The sequence below is a fragment of the Piliocolobus tephrosceles genome, chromosome 2, assembly GCF_002776525.5.
Source record: "Piliocolobus tephrosceles isolate RC106 chromosome 2, ASM277652v3, whole genome shotgun sequence".
In the NCBI taxonomy this organism is placed as follows: Eukaryota; Metazoa; Chordata; class Mammalia; order Primates; family Cercopithecidae; genus Piliocolobus; species Piliocolobus tephrosceles.
In genome coordinates, this window is record NC_045435.1 from 101,020,585 (window position 1) to 101,043,570 (window position 22,986).

At 41.8% G+C, this 22,986-nt stretch overlaps 1 protein-coding gene across 4 annotated transcripts in view; it reads left to right on the plus strand.

Moving 5' to 3' along the window:
• IGF2BP2 (insulin like growth factor 2 mRNA binding protein 2) overlaps positions 1-22,986 on the plus strand; it is a 182,819-nt gene that overhangs the window by 113,605 nt on the left and 46,228 nt on the right. For all 4 annotated transcript variants that reach the window (XM_023187469.3, XM_023187466.3, XM_023187464.3 and 1 more), the window contains 3 exons: positions 15,532-15,580; positions 17,221-17,272; positions 21,383-21,446. Coding sequence is in view for 3 of the 4 variants with exons in the window: in XM_023187466.3 (XP_023043234.1) it covers positions 15,532-15,580; positions 17,221-17,272; positions 21,383-21,446 (165 nt within the window). In the remaining variant the exon portion in view is untranslated. The remainder of the gene's footprint in view (positions 1-15,531; positions 15,581-17,220; positions 17,273-21,382; positions 21,447-22,986) is intronic.

Here is a 22,986-nt window from a genome sequence, read left to right on the forward strand (position 1 = left end):
CCAGCACTTTGGGAGGCCGAGACGGGTGGATCACGAGGTCAGGAGATCGAGACCATCCTGGCAAACACGGTGAAACCCCGTCTCTACTAGAAAAATACAAAAAACTAGCCGGGCGAGGTGGTGGGCGCCTGTAGTCCCAGCTACTCGGGAGGCTGAGGCAGGAGAATGGCATAAACCCGGGAGGCGGAGCTTGCAGTGAGCTGAGATCCGGCCACTGCACTCTAGCCCGGGCGACAGAGCAAGACTCCGTCTCAAAAAAAAAAAAAAAAAAGAAAAGAAAAAAAAAAAAAAATGAAAAAGAATATGTAGTACTTCTAAAAGATAAATTTATTTCAAAGATACCATTTGAGTGGTAGATATAGCTGTTCAGATTTGCTGAGATCCACGGAATCGCGATGTTAGAAATAACAAGAAAGAACTCCATGTGATATAAATACTTCATCTGTAGGGCAGGCTATGCAACACCCTCTACTCTGTTTGTAGTAAATTTCATGAAATAACCTTACACTTTCAAAATCTGGACACCAGATATTGTACAAGAGTATCCTGGCAGTAATGAAAATGTAAGCGTAAAGCTTCCTGTTTTAGGAGAGGGAAAAAATGGGTAAGTCGAGGCTCTAGGGTCATGACACAAGTAGAGTCACAAACCCATTGTTTTTGATTTGTAAGCCATCCAGTTGTAAAATACAGTGGAGTGTGTTGTCTAACTTATTTATTGGGATGTTAAAAATTGTGACCCGAACAAAATGCAAGATTTGTTGAGATTATTATTTTTTTTCCCAAAATTCAGCATCTATTTGTAGCCTGAAGTCCATGTGGGATACCTCTTCTTTCTGCTCCTTACTTTCTCCTTGAAACAGTTCTGTTTTGCTGTCACAATGAGGTGAATCATAGATTTAGAAAGAATCTTCTCTGTCTCATGGCTGAAGCATTAGAGAGGTTGAACGACTAACTCAGCATCTGTCTGACAACTTGTCTGTGGTGAAGCTGGGATTCAAATCCTTACCTCCAGTTCCCACTTGGCATATCTCTCACTCCGCTTCTCTGTTGTGTTAGAATAATGGTAGCCTTTGGTAACAATAAAATGTTTTATTAGGAGTGGGGAGAATTGTGGAGTTAGAACATCTAGGGAATATATTTAAATTTGTATTTTTTCTTACATCATTGTTCCCTAGGAAATCAAGGCTTTTTTTCTTTGCTTAGAGACACTAGTAAATAAAAATGTTTACATTTTCATAAGTATTTATGATTGATTATTGCAAATTTTACATTTCACACTAAGTAACAAAGGTATTCTTATTCAGTAAGTATGCTAATCAGGGTGCTATTAAATAAAAAAAGAAGCATAATCTGTTGGTGTGATAGTTGCACTTCTCAGCTTCTGAAACTACCCTGAACTAGGTCTTTAGCCTAAATCTACAGGTCACTCTGTATAACGTTAGTAGCTTCTCTCCAGTTCAATGCTGGCTCCAGGTCATGCCTTCTAATTAATTGCCAGATTCATTCACATTTCATAGGAAAACCAGGCACCAACTCTCCTGAGCACATCAGGAATGAGAGGTGCAAGGGGAATTTGGTGTTTGTAGAGTCTGCAGTTTGTGGAGTACTTTCTCATAATCCTGGGGCTTGATGAAAGGGAAGTGGGAAGAGAGAGCAGGAGCTCATCTACCGTGGAGACTGGGACCCTGTGAACAGCAAAGGAGAGTGCACCTGCTGAACTCTCTTCCTTCTCTCAATCATGCTACTGAGGACAAGGCTCTAAGCAAGGAAAGGTCCTGAAAGTAGGAGGCACTCCTGGGCTGCATCCAGCGAAGGAAAAAGATGTAGGAAAAGGAATTTGAAGCTGTGGTAGCGGGGACTGCCTGTGGCCACCTGCTTCCCCTGTGGCCACCTGCTGAGCCAGGTAGGTCGTTCCTTGCTATTCAAGTCAGGTATTGACTCCCATGTGCACCTCTCTGCTGGTGGGTCCTGCTGGAGTCTGCTTAGGTAATGGTGCTGTCTTGAGAAGAAGCAATGAAGACTCAGGAATCAGCTGAGACAGATGCTGTTCATTGTCTTTGTAGGACAGGGAACTCAGAAGATAGTGTGAATCAGCCACTGGAAGAAATTCTGTGTTTACGCACCAGAGATGTTAACCCTGTCATGTTCATTCATTCATCAGGTTTACTGAGAGACTACTGTGTAAATGTCACTAGCCTAGAAGCTGTGGATGTGCAGGGATAGGAATAGGATTTGCATAGTTCAGGAAGGATACAGGTCAGAAATCTTGGATTTCTATCAGCACCAACTAGAAAAATTATTTGTGCAAAAATCTAGTCTCTCCAAATTGGTTATAAATCAAATTTGCATATTTAAAGTTATCTCTGCTCTAATTTTCCCCCTTTACAGAACTGCTTTAAAGGGATCTTCAGATGAATCCTCGATAAGATGATAAGTTCTTTTAATAATAAGAATAATTCATATGCTCCCTTTCCCTAGTTTGTTCATCTGTTTTTAAAGTTGGCTATTCAAGGTTTTAAAAAGTAGCTTTTATTGTATTCAAATCATGTGACATTAGGTTTGAGAGCTAATTATATTCTTCAGCATTTTATGATGATGTTCACTGATTTGTTTTTCATTGTATCCTATGAAGTGGTTTTATTTTTTTATTAGTATTATGTAAGAAGCTATTTTTCTGGCTACCCTCACCTTGTTGATAAATAACTTTTCCTATAGAGTAAAGAAAATTTCTTTTCCTTCTCCCCTCTGGAGCAAGTAACCAGAATCACCCGAGGTTTTTTGTTTTGTTTTGTTTTGTTTTTTTTATTTTGAGACTGAGTCTCACTCTATTGCCCAGGCTAGAGTGGAGCGGTGCGATCTTGGCCCACTGCAACCTCTGCCTTCCAGGGTCAAGGGTTTCTTGTGCCTCAGCCACCCAAGTAGCCGGGACTACAGGCGCCCGCCACCACGCCCAGCTAATTTTTGTATGTTTAGTAGAGACGGGGTTTCACCATGTTGGCCAGGCTGGTCTCGAACTCCTGATCTCAAGTGATCCGCCTGCCTCGGCCTCCCAAAGTGCTGGGAATACGGATGTGAGCCACCGCTCCCGGCCGGTGTTTTCTTTTTTTCTTTTACTTTCTCCAGCGTATCCCTTCCTGTAACAGAGGAAACTTCGAGAGGTTAAATGCCAAGGAGCAGACTCTGGGTGTTGGGAAAAGCTTTTCCGACACCCTTCTGGGGCAGTGGAGGTGTCCCATGCTGTTATGCACACAATACCTACCCCAGCTTTAACTTTCCCACAGTGTGTAGAAACAGTGACTCTGTGATGCCATTTACTAGCTGTTATTACATTATAAGGCTACTGTGCAGAAATAGGCATTTAAAGATAATTGGTTCACTTTTAGCAAAAAAAAAAAAAAAAAATCTAAAAATACGAGCTAGGAAAAGGCAAGAAGTTGGATTGAGTAGCCAACCCTAAAATACATTTTATTGCTTTATTGAAATTAAGTTCTCAGAATTGCTCAGATCAATATTGTCCTATTTTTGTTCCGTTCACTACTATACCCCAACACCTAACGTAAGTGCTTAGCCTATAATGAGTCCTTAGTAAACATTTATTGAATGAATTTGGAAAAGCTTTTAGTTTAATCTTAGAGACCATCCCATTCTCCAGAATGAGGTGAAATGTCTATTAACCTCTAGTCAAAACATTTGGGTAGAGGTGGTTTGGATTGTTCATTCCACCTGACCCTCAGCTAGGTAAGATGGTGCTCTCTTGTGTGAGATGGGAGATGCTGTTTGATTTACATGGCAAGAGGAAGGAGTTCCTCTCTGAGGGGGGAGCAAGCGATTTGGCCAACCCTCTCCTGTCTTTCCTGCTCTCTTGGGATTTAGGGCTATATTACAGATGAATTTAATTTTCCTTCATCACCATAACTATAATGAATAAGATCAACATCTGTTATAACTGGTGGGAATACTTTCTTCTTTTCAGAAGTAAACTGCTGTCACTTTATCACTCATAAACTGGAAGTGAAAGAAATTGGCTGTTTGAAGACCAGTGTCTTTAGTAAGCACATGTTCCTCTTACAGTCGAAAGACAGAATGTGGGGTGGAGTGGGCCAGGAGAAAGAAGCCAGCGTCCAGCAGCAAACACCCCTGGGGAGCTTGCTGATTGCTGCGCACATGCTGTGCTCCAGACACTGCTTGGGCTGAAGAGGAAGAAAAAAAAAGACACAGGTAGTAGGGGAGGAAGGAAAGGGACAGATTCAAGTGCAGTTTGGAGAACTAAAGAGAACAGTTTTTTGGAAACTAATTGACAAGATGCTGAAAGGATGGCACAGTTGGTGATTGGGCATGTGACCCTCTTGGCCTTTACAAAGATGGTTTTGTATTTACCATGTGCCACACAAGGCAAACATTTATATACTTAGATTATAGCTTTTGTTGTATCATGTTTGTACATGTTATTTATCTGAGCTCAAATGATTGTGTGTAAATATTTGTTTTTACCCTGGTTAGTCTTAATTACAGATAATGAGTTGAGGACCATGTAAGGGTGACGACTAATCACTTCTCTAGAAACTCAATTTGATTTTGTTAACTGAAACCTTCATCACGGCAGAATTAAAACATTGAAGAAAATGCTTGTGGTTTTTACTCTGTTTAGGTCTTGAAAAACTGAAAGGAGGCATGCAGATTTTTGGCTCAATAAAAACTCAGCCTTACATCCCAAAGTCTCACCTTCCTGAATCCAAATGCATGCTTGTACGGAAGTACACATGAATGTTCTTGCTCTTCTGAGGACTTTGTCTAGCTGTCTGGGATTCACTCTGCCCTTCCCTGTAGAGCAATACATGCTTTGAGGAAGGTTCTCAAACTTGATCTGGTCCCATAAGGCTCGGCACCGCCCTGGTTGGGGGCCAGGGATAAGCAGGTGTTTCTTGTGTCACCGTTCCACCCTCAGGCCCTTCCGTGTATGTACTGCACCCCGTTGTGCACCAGGGGAGCCTGACCATCAACCAGAAGTCAGCTAATCTGTGAAGGAGTTCACAGTTAATACCTTTATCACCTCTCTAAAGAGCATTTATATTTAAGTAAATCCTTTTGAGAAGCAAAGAGTGAGCTACCACAGTGAAGTTTCCAAAATAACCCTTCCTGGAGATGTTTTCGGTCAGCAACTCTATGGTGCGGTTAATGCTGAGAAGGAAAAGCTGGACATCATTCCCAAGGCATGTTTTCTTAACGTTTGTCAGTGGAGGGGGACATCTTGACCAAAATTCATTGAACTAAAATACATGCCTGAAATGCAAATTTTGTTTTTGGTGAATTAATAACTCCAGTGACATTTGAAGAGCAAAACTTTAAATGTATGGAGACCACAAGTCAAAAATATCACTCCCTAATGGTGACCCCTAACTATGAGACTCAGACAAGGGACTCATCAGCTCCTCAGTGCATTTCTCTGAAAAATGGGAATAACAACACCTAATTCAAATGGGTAAGGCTTAAATAAGATGCTTTAGCATCCATGAATGTCAGTAGTAATGGTGATTTGGGAAAACCTTCATGCTAAACACGCTGTGAAGAATGTTTTGGGTTTACCTTGGAAATGTTTAATTTGACTTCATCAAATAAAATAAATTGAGAAATGGGGAAAAGATAGTGTTCAGTGAAGCCCATGGAGAAGTTCTAGTAAAACTTGAGCTAAAACTACATTTCTTTCTCTGCATTGCACAGAATGAATTGAAGAGAGGGATGGTGGAAGGGAGAGATGGTATTATCGTAGGGAATTGTACCCAAACCTTGATAAGGATAATCACAATTTTTTTGTGTTAGGGTTTTTGTTTTTGTTTGATTCCGAATGAGGTCTTTGACCCCCTCCTCTCAAAAAGCTATCATCTTTCTTGGAATAATTATATGGATTTTTAGTCTTTCTTCAGTTCACATAGTCGTGCTATTCACCACTATTCCAGTAAAGTAGCCCCTTTGGTGGCTCACGCCTGTAATCCCAGCACTTTGGGAGGCCAAGGCCGGTGGATCACGAGGTCAGGAGTTCAAGACCATCCTGGCCAACATGGTGAAACCCCGTCTCTACTAAAAGTACAAATATTAGCCGGGCATGGTGGTGGGCGTCTGTAGTCCCAGCTACTCAGGAGGCTGGGGCAGGAGAATAGCTTGAACCCGGGATGCAGAAGTTGTAGTGAACTGAGATTGTGTCACTGCACTCCAGCCTGGGTGACAGAGTGAGACTCTGTCTCAAAAAAAAAGCGCCTTCATTAAACGTTGATTATAAATTTTTAAAAGCAGAATTTTAGATAGTGATGTCCTTTTTTTTTTTTTTTTTTTCCGGAGACGGAGTTTCGCTCTTGTTGCCCAAGCTGTAGTGCAGTGGTGTGATCGTGGCTCACCGCAGCCTCCACCTCCCAGGTTCAAGTGATTCTCCTGCCTCAGCCTCCTGAGTGCCACCACATTTGACTAAGTGATGTCCTTTTTAAAGAGCTAAAATATTGAATCACAATTGGGCACAGTGGCTTATGCCTGTAATCCCAGCACTTAGGGAGACTGAGGCAGGTGGATCGCTTGAGCCCTGGAGTTTGAGACCAGCCTAGGCAACATGGAGAAACCCTGTCTCTAATAGAAATACAAAAATTTAGCCAGGTGTGGTGGTGTGCTCCTGTCATCCCAGCTACTTAGGAGGCTGAGGTGGAAGAATCACTAGAGCCCAGGACACCGAGGCTGCAGTGAGTCAAGATCACGCCATTGCACTCCAGCCTGGGTGACTAGAGTGAGACCTTGTCTGAAAAAACAAAAACAAAAACAAAAACAAAAACAAAAACAAAACATAGGAGTCTCTGAGAAATCTGGTAATCTGTTTCACTAGAACAGTGCGTAATGGTTTCAATCTATAAGCAAGCATGCTAATTTCCTTTTAATGGGAAATGGTTTTAACCTTCCTGTTACAATTCTGTCCAAAAGATTTATAGAATCCTGAAGGGGGAATGAAACATAATGGTCATTTCATGCAAGTTCTCCTCTGACCCAGTAGAGGAATTCCTTCACCATCTTGTCCAAGAGTAACCATCCAACCAGTCTTCTCATAGACATCTAAACATCATCTAATGATCCATTGACTCGTTGACTTTTCTCCTTCCACTTGTTTTTTTTTTTTTTTTTTTTTTGCTGGAGAGAGATGGTCTCACTCGGTACTCGGTTGCCCAGCCTTGAGTGCAGTGGCACAGTCACAGCTTTCAGCAGCCTTGACCTCCCAGGCTCAAGTGATCCTCACACCTCAGCCTCCCAAGTAGCTAGGACTACAGGCATGTGCTACCACGCCTGGCTAATAATTAAAAAATGAATAGTATTATGGAATTACCCACCATCTCTTTTTGTAGGGATGAGGTCTTGCCGTGTTGCCCAGGATGGTGCCAAACTTCTGGGCTCAAGCCATCCTCCCACCTTGGCTTCCCAAAATTATGGGATTACAAGTGTGAGCCACCACGGCTGGCTCCGCTCCTTTCAACAGGACACAATTAAGAATCTTTGATGGTTTCCTCAAAAGAGAAATCTAGAATTGTGTTAGATCTTTTTGTGAGCTAGTAGGCTCTGAGAGGGCTGTGGAGAGATAAATGAATTAGTCTTAGACTATTGCTTTTTGCTGTGGTCTAAAAGTTTGTGTCCCCCGCCTCCCCGCCCCCCCGCAAATTCTTATGTTGAAATCCTTACCCCCAAGGTGGTGGTATTAAGGACCTTGGAGAGTTGATTAGATCATAAGGTGGAACCCTCATGAAGGGGATTAGTACCTCTATAAAATAGACCCCAGAGAGATATCTAGTCCTTCCTCCATCCAGAGACACAGCTAGACAGTGCCTTCTATGAGGAACAGGCCCTAAGCAGACAGCAAATCTGCTGGTACCTTGATCTTGGACTTCCCAGCCTCCAGAACTGTGAGAAATACATTTCTGTTTATAACCTCAGTCTATGGAGTTTTGTTATAGTAGCCCAAGTGGACCAAGACACATCATGTTAAGTGATTTTTTTTTCCTGTTTCATTCAAGCAGTGAACTTTTATGAGTTTCTGTCTCTGAATGCCCAGGAAGCATGAGTTGTGAGGGCTCTTCTGGGGCTTATGGTTTTGTGAACAAGAGTTTATAGAGCAAGGGAAATTACTGGGTTCATAACTGCAGTTCTTCTGGCTCAAACCCCTTTGTAGGGCTGGGCCCGGTGGCTTACGCCTGTAATCCCAGCACTTTGGGAGGCTGAGGTGGGCGGATCACGTGGTCAGGAGATCGAGACCATCCTGGCCAACATGGTGAAACCCCGTCTCTACTGAAAATACAAAAATGAGTCTGGTGTGGTGGCACCCACCTGTAGTCCCAGCTGCTCAGGAGGCTGAGGCAGGAGAATTGCTTAAACCCGGGAGACGGAGGTTGCAGTGAGCCAAGATCACACCACTGCACTCCAGCCTGGGCAACAGAGCAAGACTGTCTTGAGGGGGAAAAAAAACAAAAAAACAACCCTTTGCAGCAGGTCACCACAGTATTTGGTTTAATCCTTTTATGATTTGACTCATAACACTACTAATATTCACAAGGATTTACATTTATCTTTTTTTTTTTCTCTCAAAAAAAAAAAAAAAAAAAAAAACCCAAACTGATTTTTGTTCATTTTGTTCATTTTCAACAGTTTATTTGTGTTGAACACATTTAGTTTCTAATACATTTGTTTTATTTTGGATTCCATAGAGGCAATTGTTCTTAGTCATGTTGCAACAAAGAAAGTGACTAAACAATTTTGTTTTCATTGACTCTTAATCAGTCTCTGTGATCCTCCTGTGTGGTGTCTGAGTTTGAAAGAGAGAGAGAGAGAACTTTAAAAGACAGTTGGACTGGGTGTGGTGGCTCATGCCCATAATCCCAGCACTTTGGGAGGCCAAGGTGGGTTGATTGCTTGAGCCCAGGAATTCAAAACCAGCCTGGGCAATATGGCGAAACCCCATCTCTACAAAAATTACAAAAAATAGCTGGGCATGGTGCCTTGGGCCTATAGTCCCAGCTGCTCAGGAAGCTGAGTTGGGAGGGTCACTTGAGCCTGGGAGGTCAAGGCTGCAGTGAGCTGAGATCACGCCACTGTACTCCAGCGTGGGTGACAGAGCAAGACCCTGTCTCAAAAAAAAAAAAAAAAAGAGACAGTTGGGTAGAGGATTGGACTTGGCTATCACTGGTGATTTATTTGCTTCCTTGAGCAGCCCTAGGTCCTAGTTCAATTTAGCACAGGATGTCCCTTGTACAGAATGACCAGAAGTTTTTAGGGGAACTTTCAAACTAATGAGGAATAGGAAACACACACTAATGAGCGCATGTAATAGACTGGAATCTGACTGCAGCACTAGGGCTGGGAGCGCTGGTGGTTTCTGTCCCGGCTCGGGGTTGGTTAGCATACCTGCCTCTCTTTACAATGCATGTAAGGAAATCCCTTTTATCATCTGATGGAGCTCAGAAATGCTATGGAAACAGCTGGGACCTAGTTGGGTAGAATCCCCTATTGAGACCCAAAGGACACTCTCACAAGGCCCTCTCTGTTGCTTCTCATGCCCAAAAGTTACCTGGGAATCATCCAGTTCTTAGTTGGCCTAATTCTCCAATGGAAGCTGGAATCCTACAAGCTGGGTTCCCACAATTCATATTAATTTGTTTTCTAGTCAGACCCACAGCATAGCCAAGGCTTGGGTTAGAGTTCTTAAGGTAGCTGATAGACTTGTGGCTAGTTGACCATATGCCTGAAAACTATGGCATTATCCTCCTCACACCAAAGCAGGTGTTTTAGGTTTTTTTTGTTTTGTTTTTTTAAGACAGTTTCTCTCTTGTCCCCCAGGCTAGAGTGCAGTGGCTCAATCTTGGCTCAGTGCAACCTCCGTCTTTCAGGTTCGAGTGATTCTCCTGCCTCAGCCTCCTGAGTAGCTGGGACAACAGGTGCACACCACCATGCCTGGCTAATTTTTGTGTTTTTAATAGAGATAGGGTCACCATGTTGGTCAGGCTGGTCTCGAACTCCTGACCTCAAGTGATCCATCTGCCTCAGCCTCCCAACTTTTTTGTTGTTGTTGTTTAATAATACAGATGAAATGGTTCTTCAGTTTCATGAGGTTCCTCAATAATTGAATATGATTTTATTTCCCTGGCTGATTGCCTACTTACTTTAAGAAACAAATTCCACCATGACTAAATAATTTCTGCCAGGCCCTTGAAATTCATAACAGTGGACATCTAGCTTATCTGAAATTCACTCAGTTGGAACCTTCTGTTACCTCTGGGCATCTACAACACAAAGATAACATATTATAAATATAACATGTTATAAAATGTACGCTGAGGCATTTATATGTTGAAAGTCCTTGGAACCCATCAACTGTAAATGAGTTAGATGAGCTGGGATTACATATATTTTATTCTGTAGTTCTTTACAGTTTGAGAGTCTACACATGTGTGCTATAATCACCAATTGACCGGAGTCGAGAATCGGTAAAGGTAGCCAGTTCCCCAGCAAAGCAGGATGGCTCCAGGGCTGCATTACTCGTTTCATGGTAGGTGGCCCTTTCCCACACACTTAGTTTACTTGAATTTGGGAGTGGGAAGTTCTCAGTTCCTGAATCCGAAAGCCACAGGGAAAGAACCTGTATATTTGTATTAAAGAGCCCCCTTTGCTTAACTTCAGGTCTTACTCTGCTTCCAGTTAAAATGAAGGTGAAATAAAGACATGTTCCCACTGCTCTTTTTACTTCTGTTTGAAGGTGAACTGAGGGAGTTGAAGGCTCATTCCAGTACACTTGTGAACTGAAGGTGGAAGGACTTGGTGTGGCAGGAGTGTTTAAAGATAGGGATGGGGAGGAGGCAGCAGCAGGGAGTCAAGGAAGGCAGGAGTAGCCCTCTCCATGTGTGGGAAAGTGACTGGCAGCCAGGTGAGGAGTGGATGGGACAGGAGGAGGTGCAGGCCAAAGACGGAGGGACCAGCTGGGAGATGGCTGTAATAGTTCTGTGGCTCTGTGGCAGTGAGGGTGAGAAATGCCTTTTATCTGTAATTAGAGAAACTTGGTTTCATTTTAACATATTGGAACTGTGAAATCATTATTTTAAGGGACAAAGAATTATTTTCCTATTACCAATCACTTTCCTAAGTTACTGTGTGTTTGGCTTTTTTAAAGCAGGGCGCAGTTTCAGGGAGAAAAATCCATATTCCCATTTGAGACTGAGCCAAATACTTTCCTTTCTTGTCTAAAGGAAGGAGGGAAACAAACACCTCCTTCCCTCTCCTGATGACTACCTGGCAAAGAAAAAAATAGACAATTTGTTTTCCTGGGTGGGGTCTGGAGGGTCTTCATCATGAACAGACCACAGCCAGCAGCAGAAGTGCTCTTCTCAGCCCCTGTGTATGAGACCTCGTGCTAGACAGTGGAATAGTAAGCGAGGAACCTGTCCTTGATGAAATCACTGAGGGGCTTGAGGAGACACAGCACTAACAGATAAGTAATAATGGCAAAGAGTGAGCTGCCAGAAAAGCTGGAAAGTGCAGAGGAAACATTTCTTTCTGGAGACATTCTGGAAAGCTCAGCAGGGATTATGTGTGAGCTGCGTTTTGAAGGACATGCCGAAGTCCCTCCCGGGGAAGAAGAGGACAGGCCTTCTGGGTATCCTGATGAGAAGGCATGCTGTCCAGATGATGCCACAGGAGTCAGCAGATCTCAGATATCCTAATTGCTCATGACCCCAAAAGATAATCCCTCAGGGGATTATCTTGACCAACTGAACTCCAGGTTAGTTGGTTCTACTGCAGTGATCTCCATTTCTCTTTTTAGTTCTCAGTTCCTTTTCTTCCTTTCCATCCTGATCTGAGATTAGAAGTACGACAGTCTAGCTTTTTAGAGATTATTCCTCCAAGTGTCTGGCTTAACGAAGCAGGACATTCCCAGTTAGTGAACTGATGTCTTTACTTGAATTATTACAGGGAAATGCCATTGTTTTAGATGCATTGAGTTAGTATTTGGGGTAATCAGCATAGGGCAGAGTTTTCCTACTTTTGCACTATGAAGTGTTTGCCACATACATTAATAGTTCTGTGACAGTGAGGATGAGAAACAACTTTTACTTGTGTTAGATTTCAAGAATACCTAGTGTAATTATGGAAAAAATGAGGCTTGGTTTTTTTCTTCTTTCTTTCTTTTTTTTTTTTTACTTAGCAGGTTCCAGTATACTTTAAAAAAAAATAAATCTTGTATATTAAGGCAACCCTAATAGATGTTTTCATTGTTCGTTTTTTAAAGCCTATAGGATAAGATGTGAATATATTCTCAATCAAAAAAAATAAATAAGGGGTAGGCATGGTGGCTCATGCCTTTAATCTTAGCACTTTGGGAGGCCAAAGTGAGAGGATCACTAGAGCCCAGGAGTTCAAGACCAGCAGACAACATAGCAAGACTCCATCTCTACTAAAAATTTAATAATTTAAAAAAATATAAATAAAAAAATTACTAGCTAAAATAAAAGTATCCTTTTACCAACTAAATCTGCTTGGTGCAACCTTTTTCTGTGCATTTACACACGTACACATTGAATAACAGGTAGTTTGGTTTTGTGCTTTTTAAAAGCAGGATCAACTTAATCTGTAATTATCTCTTTTCTTGTAATAGCATGCCTTGGAGTGTTTTCTATGACAGTACATGCTTGTCAACTTCATTTTTAAGAGCTGCATGATATTCTATATTAGGCTGTATTATGATGTATGTATTCATTTCTTGGTGAATATTTAGATTGTATGCAATCTTTGTTACAAATAATGTTACAGTAGCTGTCTTTGTTCACATCTCTTTGTGCTCATTCATTAGTTTCTTCCAATAGAATATCTACCAGTAAATTGTTGGTTAGCAGTTGGAGTCAATGTTTTTATTTGGAAATAACAAAAATATTTTTCTTTAGAAATATTTTATTTTCTTGAAAATTCTGATGCCTTTTCTATACACTGTTAGACTTGGTGACATCTTCCATAGAGAATTTCCATGTAGCCACTGTATGGGATGGTGCTGGCTGTTTTATTCTGAATTATTGCCAAAGGCCATGTCGGGAATTAGCCTTCACAGCATAGAGGTAGAAATTAGTTCTTGATTCTTTTTCCATCCTGATGCACAATTAGTGATTCTGTATAGTCATTAAAGCAGCCCTAGTAAAGCATGAATACATTCACATTTTAAAAAATAGATAAGACTGAAGTAGTGTATGGGAGCTAGAGCAGAGGGGTTGCCCCCATGACATTCCATAAAAAGGAGCTGAGAAAACGAGCCCCTCATTTAATTCATTATTTCTCCATTTATTTCTTCCATCTCTGTACCTCTCTGTGTGTGTCTCTCCTTTTCTCTCTCTGCTTGAATTGTAACATTTCTCTCTGAGCCCGGGCGCGGTGGCTCAAGCCTGTAATCCCAGCACTTTGGGAGGCTGAGGCGGGCGGATCACGAGGTCAGGAGATCGAGACCATCCTGGCTAACACGGTGAAACCCTGTCTCTATTAAAAATACAAAAAAAAAAAAAAAAAAAAAAAAGCCGGGCCTGGTAGCGGGCAATTGTAGTCCCAGCTACTCAGGAGGCTGAGGCAGGAGAATGGCGTTAACCTGGGAGGCAGAGGTTACAGTGAGCTGAGATTGCGCCACTGCACTCACAACATTTCTCTCTGGGGCCATTGCCCAGATTAAAGCCCTGGAGAAACACGTGACTGTGTATAGCCGCTGTTTAGTATCTCTGACCCCACAAGGTGGTACACCACATCCCTTTTCTGGCAACCCCCCAAAATGGTATTTATAGGATTTCAGTGTCAAGCTCCTCTATTAAAACAACCTCTCTAAAATTTAAATGCTTTATTTCCAGGATCCAGCATTTTCTCAAAGGGGGAAAAAAATTACATAATTTATACTGTTCTTTTTCTGTCTAATTTTAATGCTTAAGTGAAAACAAGAAACAATCTAAGTCATTCAAAGCTTTCGGACCAGCAGGATGTCTTGGGGAAAGCCTCTGAATGAAAAGGCCCAAATGTCCATCAGTAGGGGATGGATTAAATATACTTCAGGATACCTACGTAGTTATGAAATAGAATGAGGAAGCTTTCTACCTCCACCTTGAGAAAGATCTTAAGAATAGGACTGTTAGGTGAAAAAAGCAAAATGCAGAGAATGTGTAGAATATGCAGATATTTCTGTAAGAAAAGGGTGAAAATATGAATATATATTCACATTTGCTATTATTTGCATAAAGAATCTGAAAGATACACAAATAACGTGTAAAAAGTATTTCTGGTGAAAGAAGGGGGTGGTGAGACTTGTCACAGTATAACTTTTTATAGTGTTTTAACTTTTGAATTAGGACTGTATTACCTATTCAGAAATAAAAATATTTTTAAATGACATTTTGCATTGTTAGATAAGGGGGCAGCTAAACTTGATCTTGTTCAAGCCCACTATATATGACCTCACCTGTCCTGTTTGAGCCTAGGTACACTTTGGGGTAGGGTCAGTTGCAGGCCAATATATTTTGAGGAAGAAGGGGAGATAATTCTATAAATAGAATCTGTATGATAACTTACATTCTAACTACTTTGGTAGGAAATTGAAAAGATGAGTCTAGTATTTAAAATTATTGATTTTTTTTTTTTTTCAAAGCTTCTTGGGATTTCTTCCCCACGCCCCCACCCCCCAAAGTAATTGAAAACCTTACAATATGCCCATGAGGCCAGCGCGGTGGCTCACGCTTATAATCCCAGCACTTTCGGAGGCTAAGGCAGGCAGATCACTTGAGGTCAGGAGTTCGAGACCAGCCTGGCCAACATGGTGAAACCCCATCTCTACTAAAAATACAAAATTAGCTGAGCGTGGTGGTGCATGCCTGTAATCCCAGCTACTTGGGAGACTGAGGCAGGAGAATCACTTAAGCCTGGAGACAGAGGTTGCAGTGAGCCGAGATCGTGCCACTGCACTCCAGCCTGGATGACAGAGTGAGACTCTATCTAAAAAAAAAAACAATAACCCACAAAAATCAGGTGTGGTGGTGGGCACCTGTAATCCCAGCTATTCAGGAGGCTGAGGCAGGAGAATCGCTTGAACCTGGGAGGCAGAGGTTGCAGTGAGCCGAGATCATGCCACTGCACTCCAGCCTGGACAACAGAGCAAGACTCCGTCTGGAAAAAAAAAATACAAAAATTAGATGTGGTGGTGGGCACCTGTAATGCCAGCTATTTGGGAGTCTGAGGCAGGAGAGTCGCTTGAACCCGGGAGGCAGAGGTTGCAGTGAGCCAAGACCACACCACCTGTAACCCACCTGGGCGACAAAGTGAGATTCTGTCTCGAAAAATACAACAACCAAACAACTGTGCTCTTGATTCACACTAGGAATTTTTTGTTGATGCCATGGTGAACACAGTGAGAAAGAAACTCAGATGATAGGTTTAAGCTGGTTTTTATTATTTGCTATAGTTTGTGTCCTGGAGAAAGTGTTATAGTCTGTGGTTTTGTCTTTACAGGAGCAGGAAAATTCAGATTCGAAACATCCCTCCTCACCTGCAGTGGGAGGTAAGCCAGTGTCAATTTTTAATGGGTTGATGAGACATTTCTCCCTTCTTTAGTTCCATTTTACATTTAGGAATTAGAGGGCCTCAGAGTTTCCCACAAAGCTTCTGTGTCCTGCCTCTTTCTTTTCAGTACCCTCATGTATGTGATCTGTAATGAGTTTGGGGTCGTATTTGTTTCTTTCATAGAATGTGTACTTTGATCCCTCAGGCTCTGTCTTTTCAAGTACCATGCTACCAAGCACCAGCAAATAAACCAAGAAACAAAATATATACCTGGTTAGTGATTTGTATCTCATGGTTTGTTGGTTTGTTTGTTTGAAACAGTGTCTCACTTTATCACCCAGGCTGGAGTGCAGTGGCCCAATCATGGCTCACTGCAGCCGGGTCCAGGGATCTTCCCACCCCAATCTCCCGAGTAGCTGGGACTATGGATGCATGCCACCACGCCCGGCTAATTTTTGTATTTTTTGTGGAGATGAGGTTTTGCTATGTTGTCCAGGCTGGCCTCGAACTCTTAGGCTCAAGCAATCCACCTGCCTTGTATCTCATGATTTTTAAAAAGATTTTTATCTTTCCAGATTATAATTTGAAAAAAAAAAAAAAAGTTGATGAAAAGGCAACAAAAGTAGAAAGGTCTTTGTTGGTTTTAGCAGAATTTTTTGTTTGTTTTGAATTAGTTGCTGTAACGGTTAAGATATGTTTTCAGAGTTGTAATGCTTATAAGATTTCTACCTTAAAATAAAATAAGAATATGAGGAGTGGCCTTATTGCATTATTTAAAAACAAACGGCCCCATATTTTATTCCCCAACCCAAAGAAAATCACAGTGCCTTAAAGGAAACAATGTTTTATCTAATGTTTTTATTACTTAAAAAAAAAAAAAAAAAGATTATTGGCTGGGCATGGTGGCTCATGCTTGTAAATCCCAGCATTTCGGGGGGCCAAGGCAGGAGGATCACGGAGGTCAGGAGTTTGAGACTAGCATGGCCAACATGGTGAAACCACGTTTCTACTAAAAATACAAAAATTAGCCGGGCATGGTGACGGGCACCTGTAGTCCCAGCTACTCAGGAGGCTGAGGCAGGAAAATTGCTGCACTGGAACCCAGGAGGTGGAGGTTACTGTGAGCCGAGATGGCACCACTGCTTTCCAGTGTGGGTGACAGAGGGAGACTCCATCTCAGACAAAACAAAACAAAACAGAACAAAAAACCTGATTATTATGGAAAATTTCAAACGTACACATCCTATTACCTTGTAAAATGAAGAGATCCTTGTAAAAGAATTGTTAAATATTTCAAGAAAGTGGAGTGAGCCTTGTACTTTATTCTGCTTCTCATTATATAAGAGTAGTGTGTTCCAACTATCATGATGAATGTGATTGTTAACAGTTACTAAGACTCTGAAATTCTGCTGTGTAACCTTAGTGAACAGATTATTTGGGAGCCAATAAGCGAATGAAGGTCCCATATGTTCGTTCAGTTCTGTTTTTATGGAAGACCTGAAATATCAATTTAATTAGATTATTCCTATAACCATCTTTTTATTTTTCTTTAATTCATTTGCTGGGGGATATCACTGTAGTGTTTTTTGTACATATGATCTTGCCATCCCATTCTGACATGGAAGCTTTCTCTTTTAGGTGTTGGATGGACTTTTGGCTCAATATGGGACAGTGGAGAATGTGGAACAAGGTAATAACTGAGGAAGTTAGCCTGGGTTTGGAGAGAGATATTACCTGTTATTTCTTATAGATTAGGTCAACTCCAGGGAGAAATATTAAGTTCATATTTCTTTGAAATAAACTTCCTAGAGTATATGTATTTACATCTATGTGTTAGAGATACCTGTCTCCATCTATGTCTATATAGTTTGCCTTTTCGAGGAATATTATTTACAAGCTGTTTCTCATATACTGTACAGTGTGCTCAAGTGCTGTCGGGCTAGGGTAAGCTTAATTCACTTAGGAGTAATTGGATTTACACGGTTACTACTTTCCTTTTCCTGGATAAGAAAAACAGATCCCTAATGTCTTAGACTGAGTGTTACCCAACAAATAGGACTCCTATACCAATAATCCCTTGAAGTGCTTGTGAAATGCAGACTCCTAGGGCTTACTGTAGACCTAGTAAGTAAGAGTCTTGCAGGGAAGAGCTCTTGAATCTATATTTAAAAAAGCACCCAAGGCCAGGCGTGGTGGCCTATGCCTATAATCCCAGCACTTTGGGACGCCCAGGAAGGCAGATCACATGAGGCCAAGAGTTCAAGACCAGCCTGGCCAACATGGCAAAACCCCGTCTCTATTAAAAATACAAAATTAGCCAGGTATGGTAGCGCACGCCTGCAATCCCAGCTACTTGGAAGGCTGAGGCACGAGAATCGCTTGAGCCCAGGAGGTGGAGGTTGCAGTGAGCCGAGATTACACCACTGCACTCCAGCCTGGGCGGCAGAGTGAGACTCCGTCTCAAAAAAAAAAAAAAAACCCCGAAGTGATTTTTGTGTATACTCAAGTTTGAGAACACCTGTCTCAGGAGCGGTGCTGAAAATGCTCAGAAGATACTTTTCTTCCTGCCAGCTTCTTTTTTATCTTCTAAAGCATGAAATACTGTGATTTTTAAAAGGAAAACAATGGTACCTAAAGTTGTTACCTTATGTAGCTCTTTAAGAGTCCCAGAGAAGTAGATTCCAAACTCCCGACGTGACAGGCAATAATATGTGATCAAGATTATTTTTGACTTGACCTAGAAAACAGAATGTGTAAATTCAGTCATTAACTGACTGCGAACCCTTGAAAAAGTCACTTAACCTCACTGACTCAGTATGCACAAGTGTAAAATTGAGAGAAAAGTCTCTACCCTTCCTCTATCACCAAATAGTTGTGGCACCCAAAGAGAACCTGTGTAAGGCGTTTGTAGACAGCAGAGTCATACGTAAGCTTAAGGGATGTTCACTTAGGAAAAATGGCAAATAACTCATTTTCTTGTATGTGATCTATTCTGCCAGTTTAATAGTTTAAAAGCAGTAATTATTCAGATATTATTCAGTTTCATGCTGCTGCCTGCCCATGCCCAAAGGTGAAGGGAAAGAGCTCAGAAAGAAGACATGATTACAAGGATTCTGTTTCTTAGTTCTTATTTCCTTCAACATGGAAAGAAGACTCTCTTTTTTTTTGAGACGGAGGCTCACTCTGTCACCCAGGCTGGAGCACAGGAGCATGATCTCCACTCCCTGCAACCTCCGCCTCCCGGGTTCAAGCGATTCTCGTGCCTCAGCCTCCCTAGTAGCTGGGTATAGGTGAGTGCCACTATGACTGGCTAATTTTTGTATTTTTAGTAGAGGCGGGGTTTCACCATGTTGGCCAGGCTGGTGTCAAGCTCCTGGCTTCAACTGAGCCACCCACCTTGGCCTCCCAGAGTGCTGGGATCACAGGCATGAGCCACCATGCCTGGCAGAAAAGAAGACATTGTAGTGATTGGATGTTGTAGGCAATATGGCCTTGCAGACATGAACCTGTAAAAGTTACTAATTAAGATTATATTACAAACTCAGGACAATGCTACACAAGAAAAATATATTCCAGGTCCCTGGGGCAGTTTACAGCTCCCAGGGCAGCTGTGCCCTAGAGACCCCCCAGTTTCCAGCTGCCTAACAACAACAGGATAGAACTGTTGGGCTGTTGTTTTGTCCTGTTACATGAGTGATTCCTGATTCAGCAGGAAAATATTTTCAGTAGAGTTTTAGGCAACTTTATAGAACTTTCATGTCCAGTGAAATAAATTATTTGAATGGAGCTTAGCTCATCGCAGAATGAAAGAACTGCCTGATTTCCTGAAGACTAACATCTTAGAAGAACAGAGAATATGACTAGGAAGTGAGCACAGAATCGGAGAATTCTAATGGATAGCTTTATTCAGGAGGTGCAAACCCAGCCCTTTCCGGGAGTCTACAGTCTCATCTGTAGCACTGGAAAGCAGCAAATGTGAAACCTTTGTAGCATTCTCTGTGTCAGCACTGAGAGAGGACAATTATGGGCTGCACCTCCCCTGTTTTGCACTGTGAGGACTTCTCTGGGTTAAGTGTGAATTAAAGTGTGCTACAGACACTCCAGGCAAAGGCCAGGGCTGGGCTCGGGTTTATTCATGTCATTCTCAGTGGCAGCTCTTTCTGAGCATTACATACAGCTCCCTGCAACCCATAAAGGCTGCAGCTACTTTAAAGTTATTTAACAAACAGTATTTTTAACAGTAGTCCTTAAGCTTTTTGGGGCCTCAGGTCCCTTTGCAAATCTTACAAAATAACCAGAAAAATTCACATTTCCACAAGTTTGAATCATTTTGGAGGGGTTTATCGAATTCTTGAAGCTCAAGCATGGGTCCAGGGTAAAGAATCGTACATTATAGAATTTTATTATTACTTTGGACAGCAGCTTTATCATAATTTTCTTGAATTCTTATTAACTTAATGTTGTTGTTAACTCCAAACTCCCAACAGCTTAAATGTTTTAAAGGGAAGAGTTGATCTAGTCACCTGTGTTTGTTTTGGGAAATGTATATTTTTGGTGTTTAAGTTTACTGGCTTGGATTGAGAAAGTTTTCTCTGGCATTTGAGTTTATTTTTAATTTCTAACTATAGAAGAAGAAGCAAGAAATTATGGTCTATGATACGACAGTTTACAAGAGTAATCCCTTATTGGCCAGTCATAGAGTTTATACTTTTCTCTTTTAGCCAAGGAAATTAGAATTGTTGGTTTTATTTATTAGATTTAATTCACACAGTCAAAAAGTTCAGTCAAAGGGAAACAAAAATAGTGATGGTTCAACCTTGTCAATGAATGAATAATTTAAATTAAAACATTTCTTATTGTTTTATATGTATATCCAATTATTTAAGAATTAATGCAAATTATAATTAAAACTCATACTTCGATAGTGATGCAATAAATTGATACAAACTTCTAGGAGACCAATCTGAAAATACGCATTAAAAAACATCGTGGCGGCTGGGCGCAGTGGCTCACGCCTGTAATCCCAGCACTTTGGGAGGCCGAGGCAGGCGGATCGCAAGGTCAGGAGATCGAGACCATCCTGGCTAACATGGCGAAACCCCGTCTCTACTAAAAATACAAAAATTAGTCGGGCATTGTGGCAGGCGCCTGTAGTCCCAGTTACTTGGGAGGCTGAGACAGGAGACTGGCGTAAACCCAGGAGGCAGAGCTTGGAGCTTGCAGTGAGCCTAGTTCGCACCACTGCACTCCAGCCTGGGCGACAGAGCAGGACTCTGTCTCAAAAAAAAAAAAAAAGCATTGTGTTCTTTTACTGCATTACTTTTCTTCTGTGATTTCAGCCTAAAGAAGTAATTCAGAAGAACACACAATCCAGTAATGTTTGCAACAAAGGTGATTTTTAACAACACTATTTAGAATAGCAAATAGTGGGAACAGCCTACTTGCCAGCAATTGGGGAGTGGTTAGGCAAGTCATGGTACATTTGACTCACTGCAATTTTATGTAGACATTAAAAGATACAAAGAAAATGTACTGATACAAAATACTCGTATAAAAGTGTTTATAAAATATGTGGAAAATATGGTTCTGAGTTGTTTATATGATTGATCACGAATGTGTTCTGTACAATTGATTACAAATTACTATGAACTCAGATGAATAAACATAGACATTCAGATAACTATGGAGCCAGTGTGATGAGGGTTTTTATGCGTTTTTCTATAAAGTTTGTCTGTTTACATTAAGCCAGAGGGTGACAGTGCTTTTTCCTATGACAGCGTAGTTTTTGCTTTTTCCCTAGTCAACACAGACACAGAAACCGCCGTTGTCAACGTCACGTATGCAACAAGGGAAGAAGCAAAAATGTAAGCAGATTTGGGCTTATTTCTGTTTAAATTTATTTGTTTTCATCTTTGAATTCCATTGAGTTCTGTGTTTTTAAATGTTTTCTAAAAAGATGCAGATCTCTGAGCTAGATATCTGCTACCTTTGATGTATCCATGGAGCTCCACGGCATCTGAGCCACTTTTGACATGTTGGTAGGGCTCCAGAGTGTTCCTGCCATCTTTGATATGTCAGTGGAGCTCCAGGACATTCGCACCAGGATATTTGTGGACTGCGTAGAGACTTGAAAAATGTTGAGCCTTGGCATCAAAACCAAGATGGGAGCTGTGTCTTGACATGATCAGGAATAGAGGGCACCATATCTATGACACTGTGTCCCCTAGACTCTGCTTTGCCAAATACTTGGGACCACTTTTACCTAGAGCTTCCTCCATGCACCATGAGGAACCAACACAAGCCTATACCAAAACATCAATCTTGTGTGTGTAACATTAAGAGGGAATCCACCTCGGTGACAGCAGCAGCTGAGAGAATTGTCTGAGAGTGGTTAATCAGTAGCACCTGGTTTGAGTTCTTTTCTCCGATCCCCATCCTCTTTCCAGTGCCCATTCATTACTTCAGGGATGGTTAATTTTGAGCTTAGCTATTAATGGACATGGGATCAAGTCTCTTAAAATACAATGAGGCCAGGCTTGGTGGCTCATGCCTGTAATCCCAGCATTTTGGGCAAGGCCGGAGGATTGCTTAAGCCCAAGAGTTTGAGACCGACCTGGACAACATAGGGAGACCTGGGCTCTGCAAAAACAATTTTTTTTTTTTTTTTTTTTTTTTTGAGACGGAGTCTCGTCGCTCTGTCGCCCAGGCTGGAGTGCAGTGGCCAGATCTCAACTCACTGCAAGCTCCGCCTCCTGGGTTCACGCCATTCTCCTGCCTCAGCCTCCTGAGTAGCTGGGACTACAGGCGCCCGCCACCTCGCCCGGCTAGGTTTTTGTATTTTTAGTAGAGACGGGGTTTCACCGGGTTAGCCAGGATGGTCTCAATCTCCTGACCTCGTGATCCGCCCGTCTCGGCCTCCCAAAGTGCTGGGATTACAGGCTTGAGCCACCACGCCCGGCTGCAAAAACAGTTTTAAAAATTAGCTGGGAATAGTGGCTTACACCTATAGTCCCAGCTACTTGGGAGGCTGAGGCAGGAGGCTCACTTGAGCCCAGGATGGTAAGGCTGCAGTAAGCTGTGATTGCACCACTACCGTCCAGCCTGGGCAACAGAGCGAGACCCTGCCTCTCAACAGCAGATGTGGTGGCATGTGCTTATAATCCCAGCTACTTGGGAGGGTGAGGATTACTTGAAACTAGGAGTTTGAGACCAGCCAGCCTGGGAAAAATAGTGAGACCACTATCTCTAAAAGAACAACAAAAACAAGTTCCTTTTTTGTAGGAGGTCCTTAAAGTGCCTGTCAGGTTATTATAACTAGAATTATGGTCACATTTGGTCTTGCTTTATGGATGTGGCATAACCTTGGCTATACATCCCAGGATTATAGTGTTCTTTTTCAACATA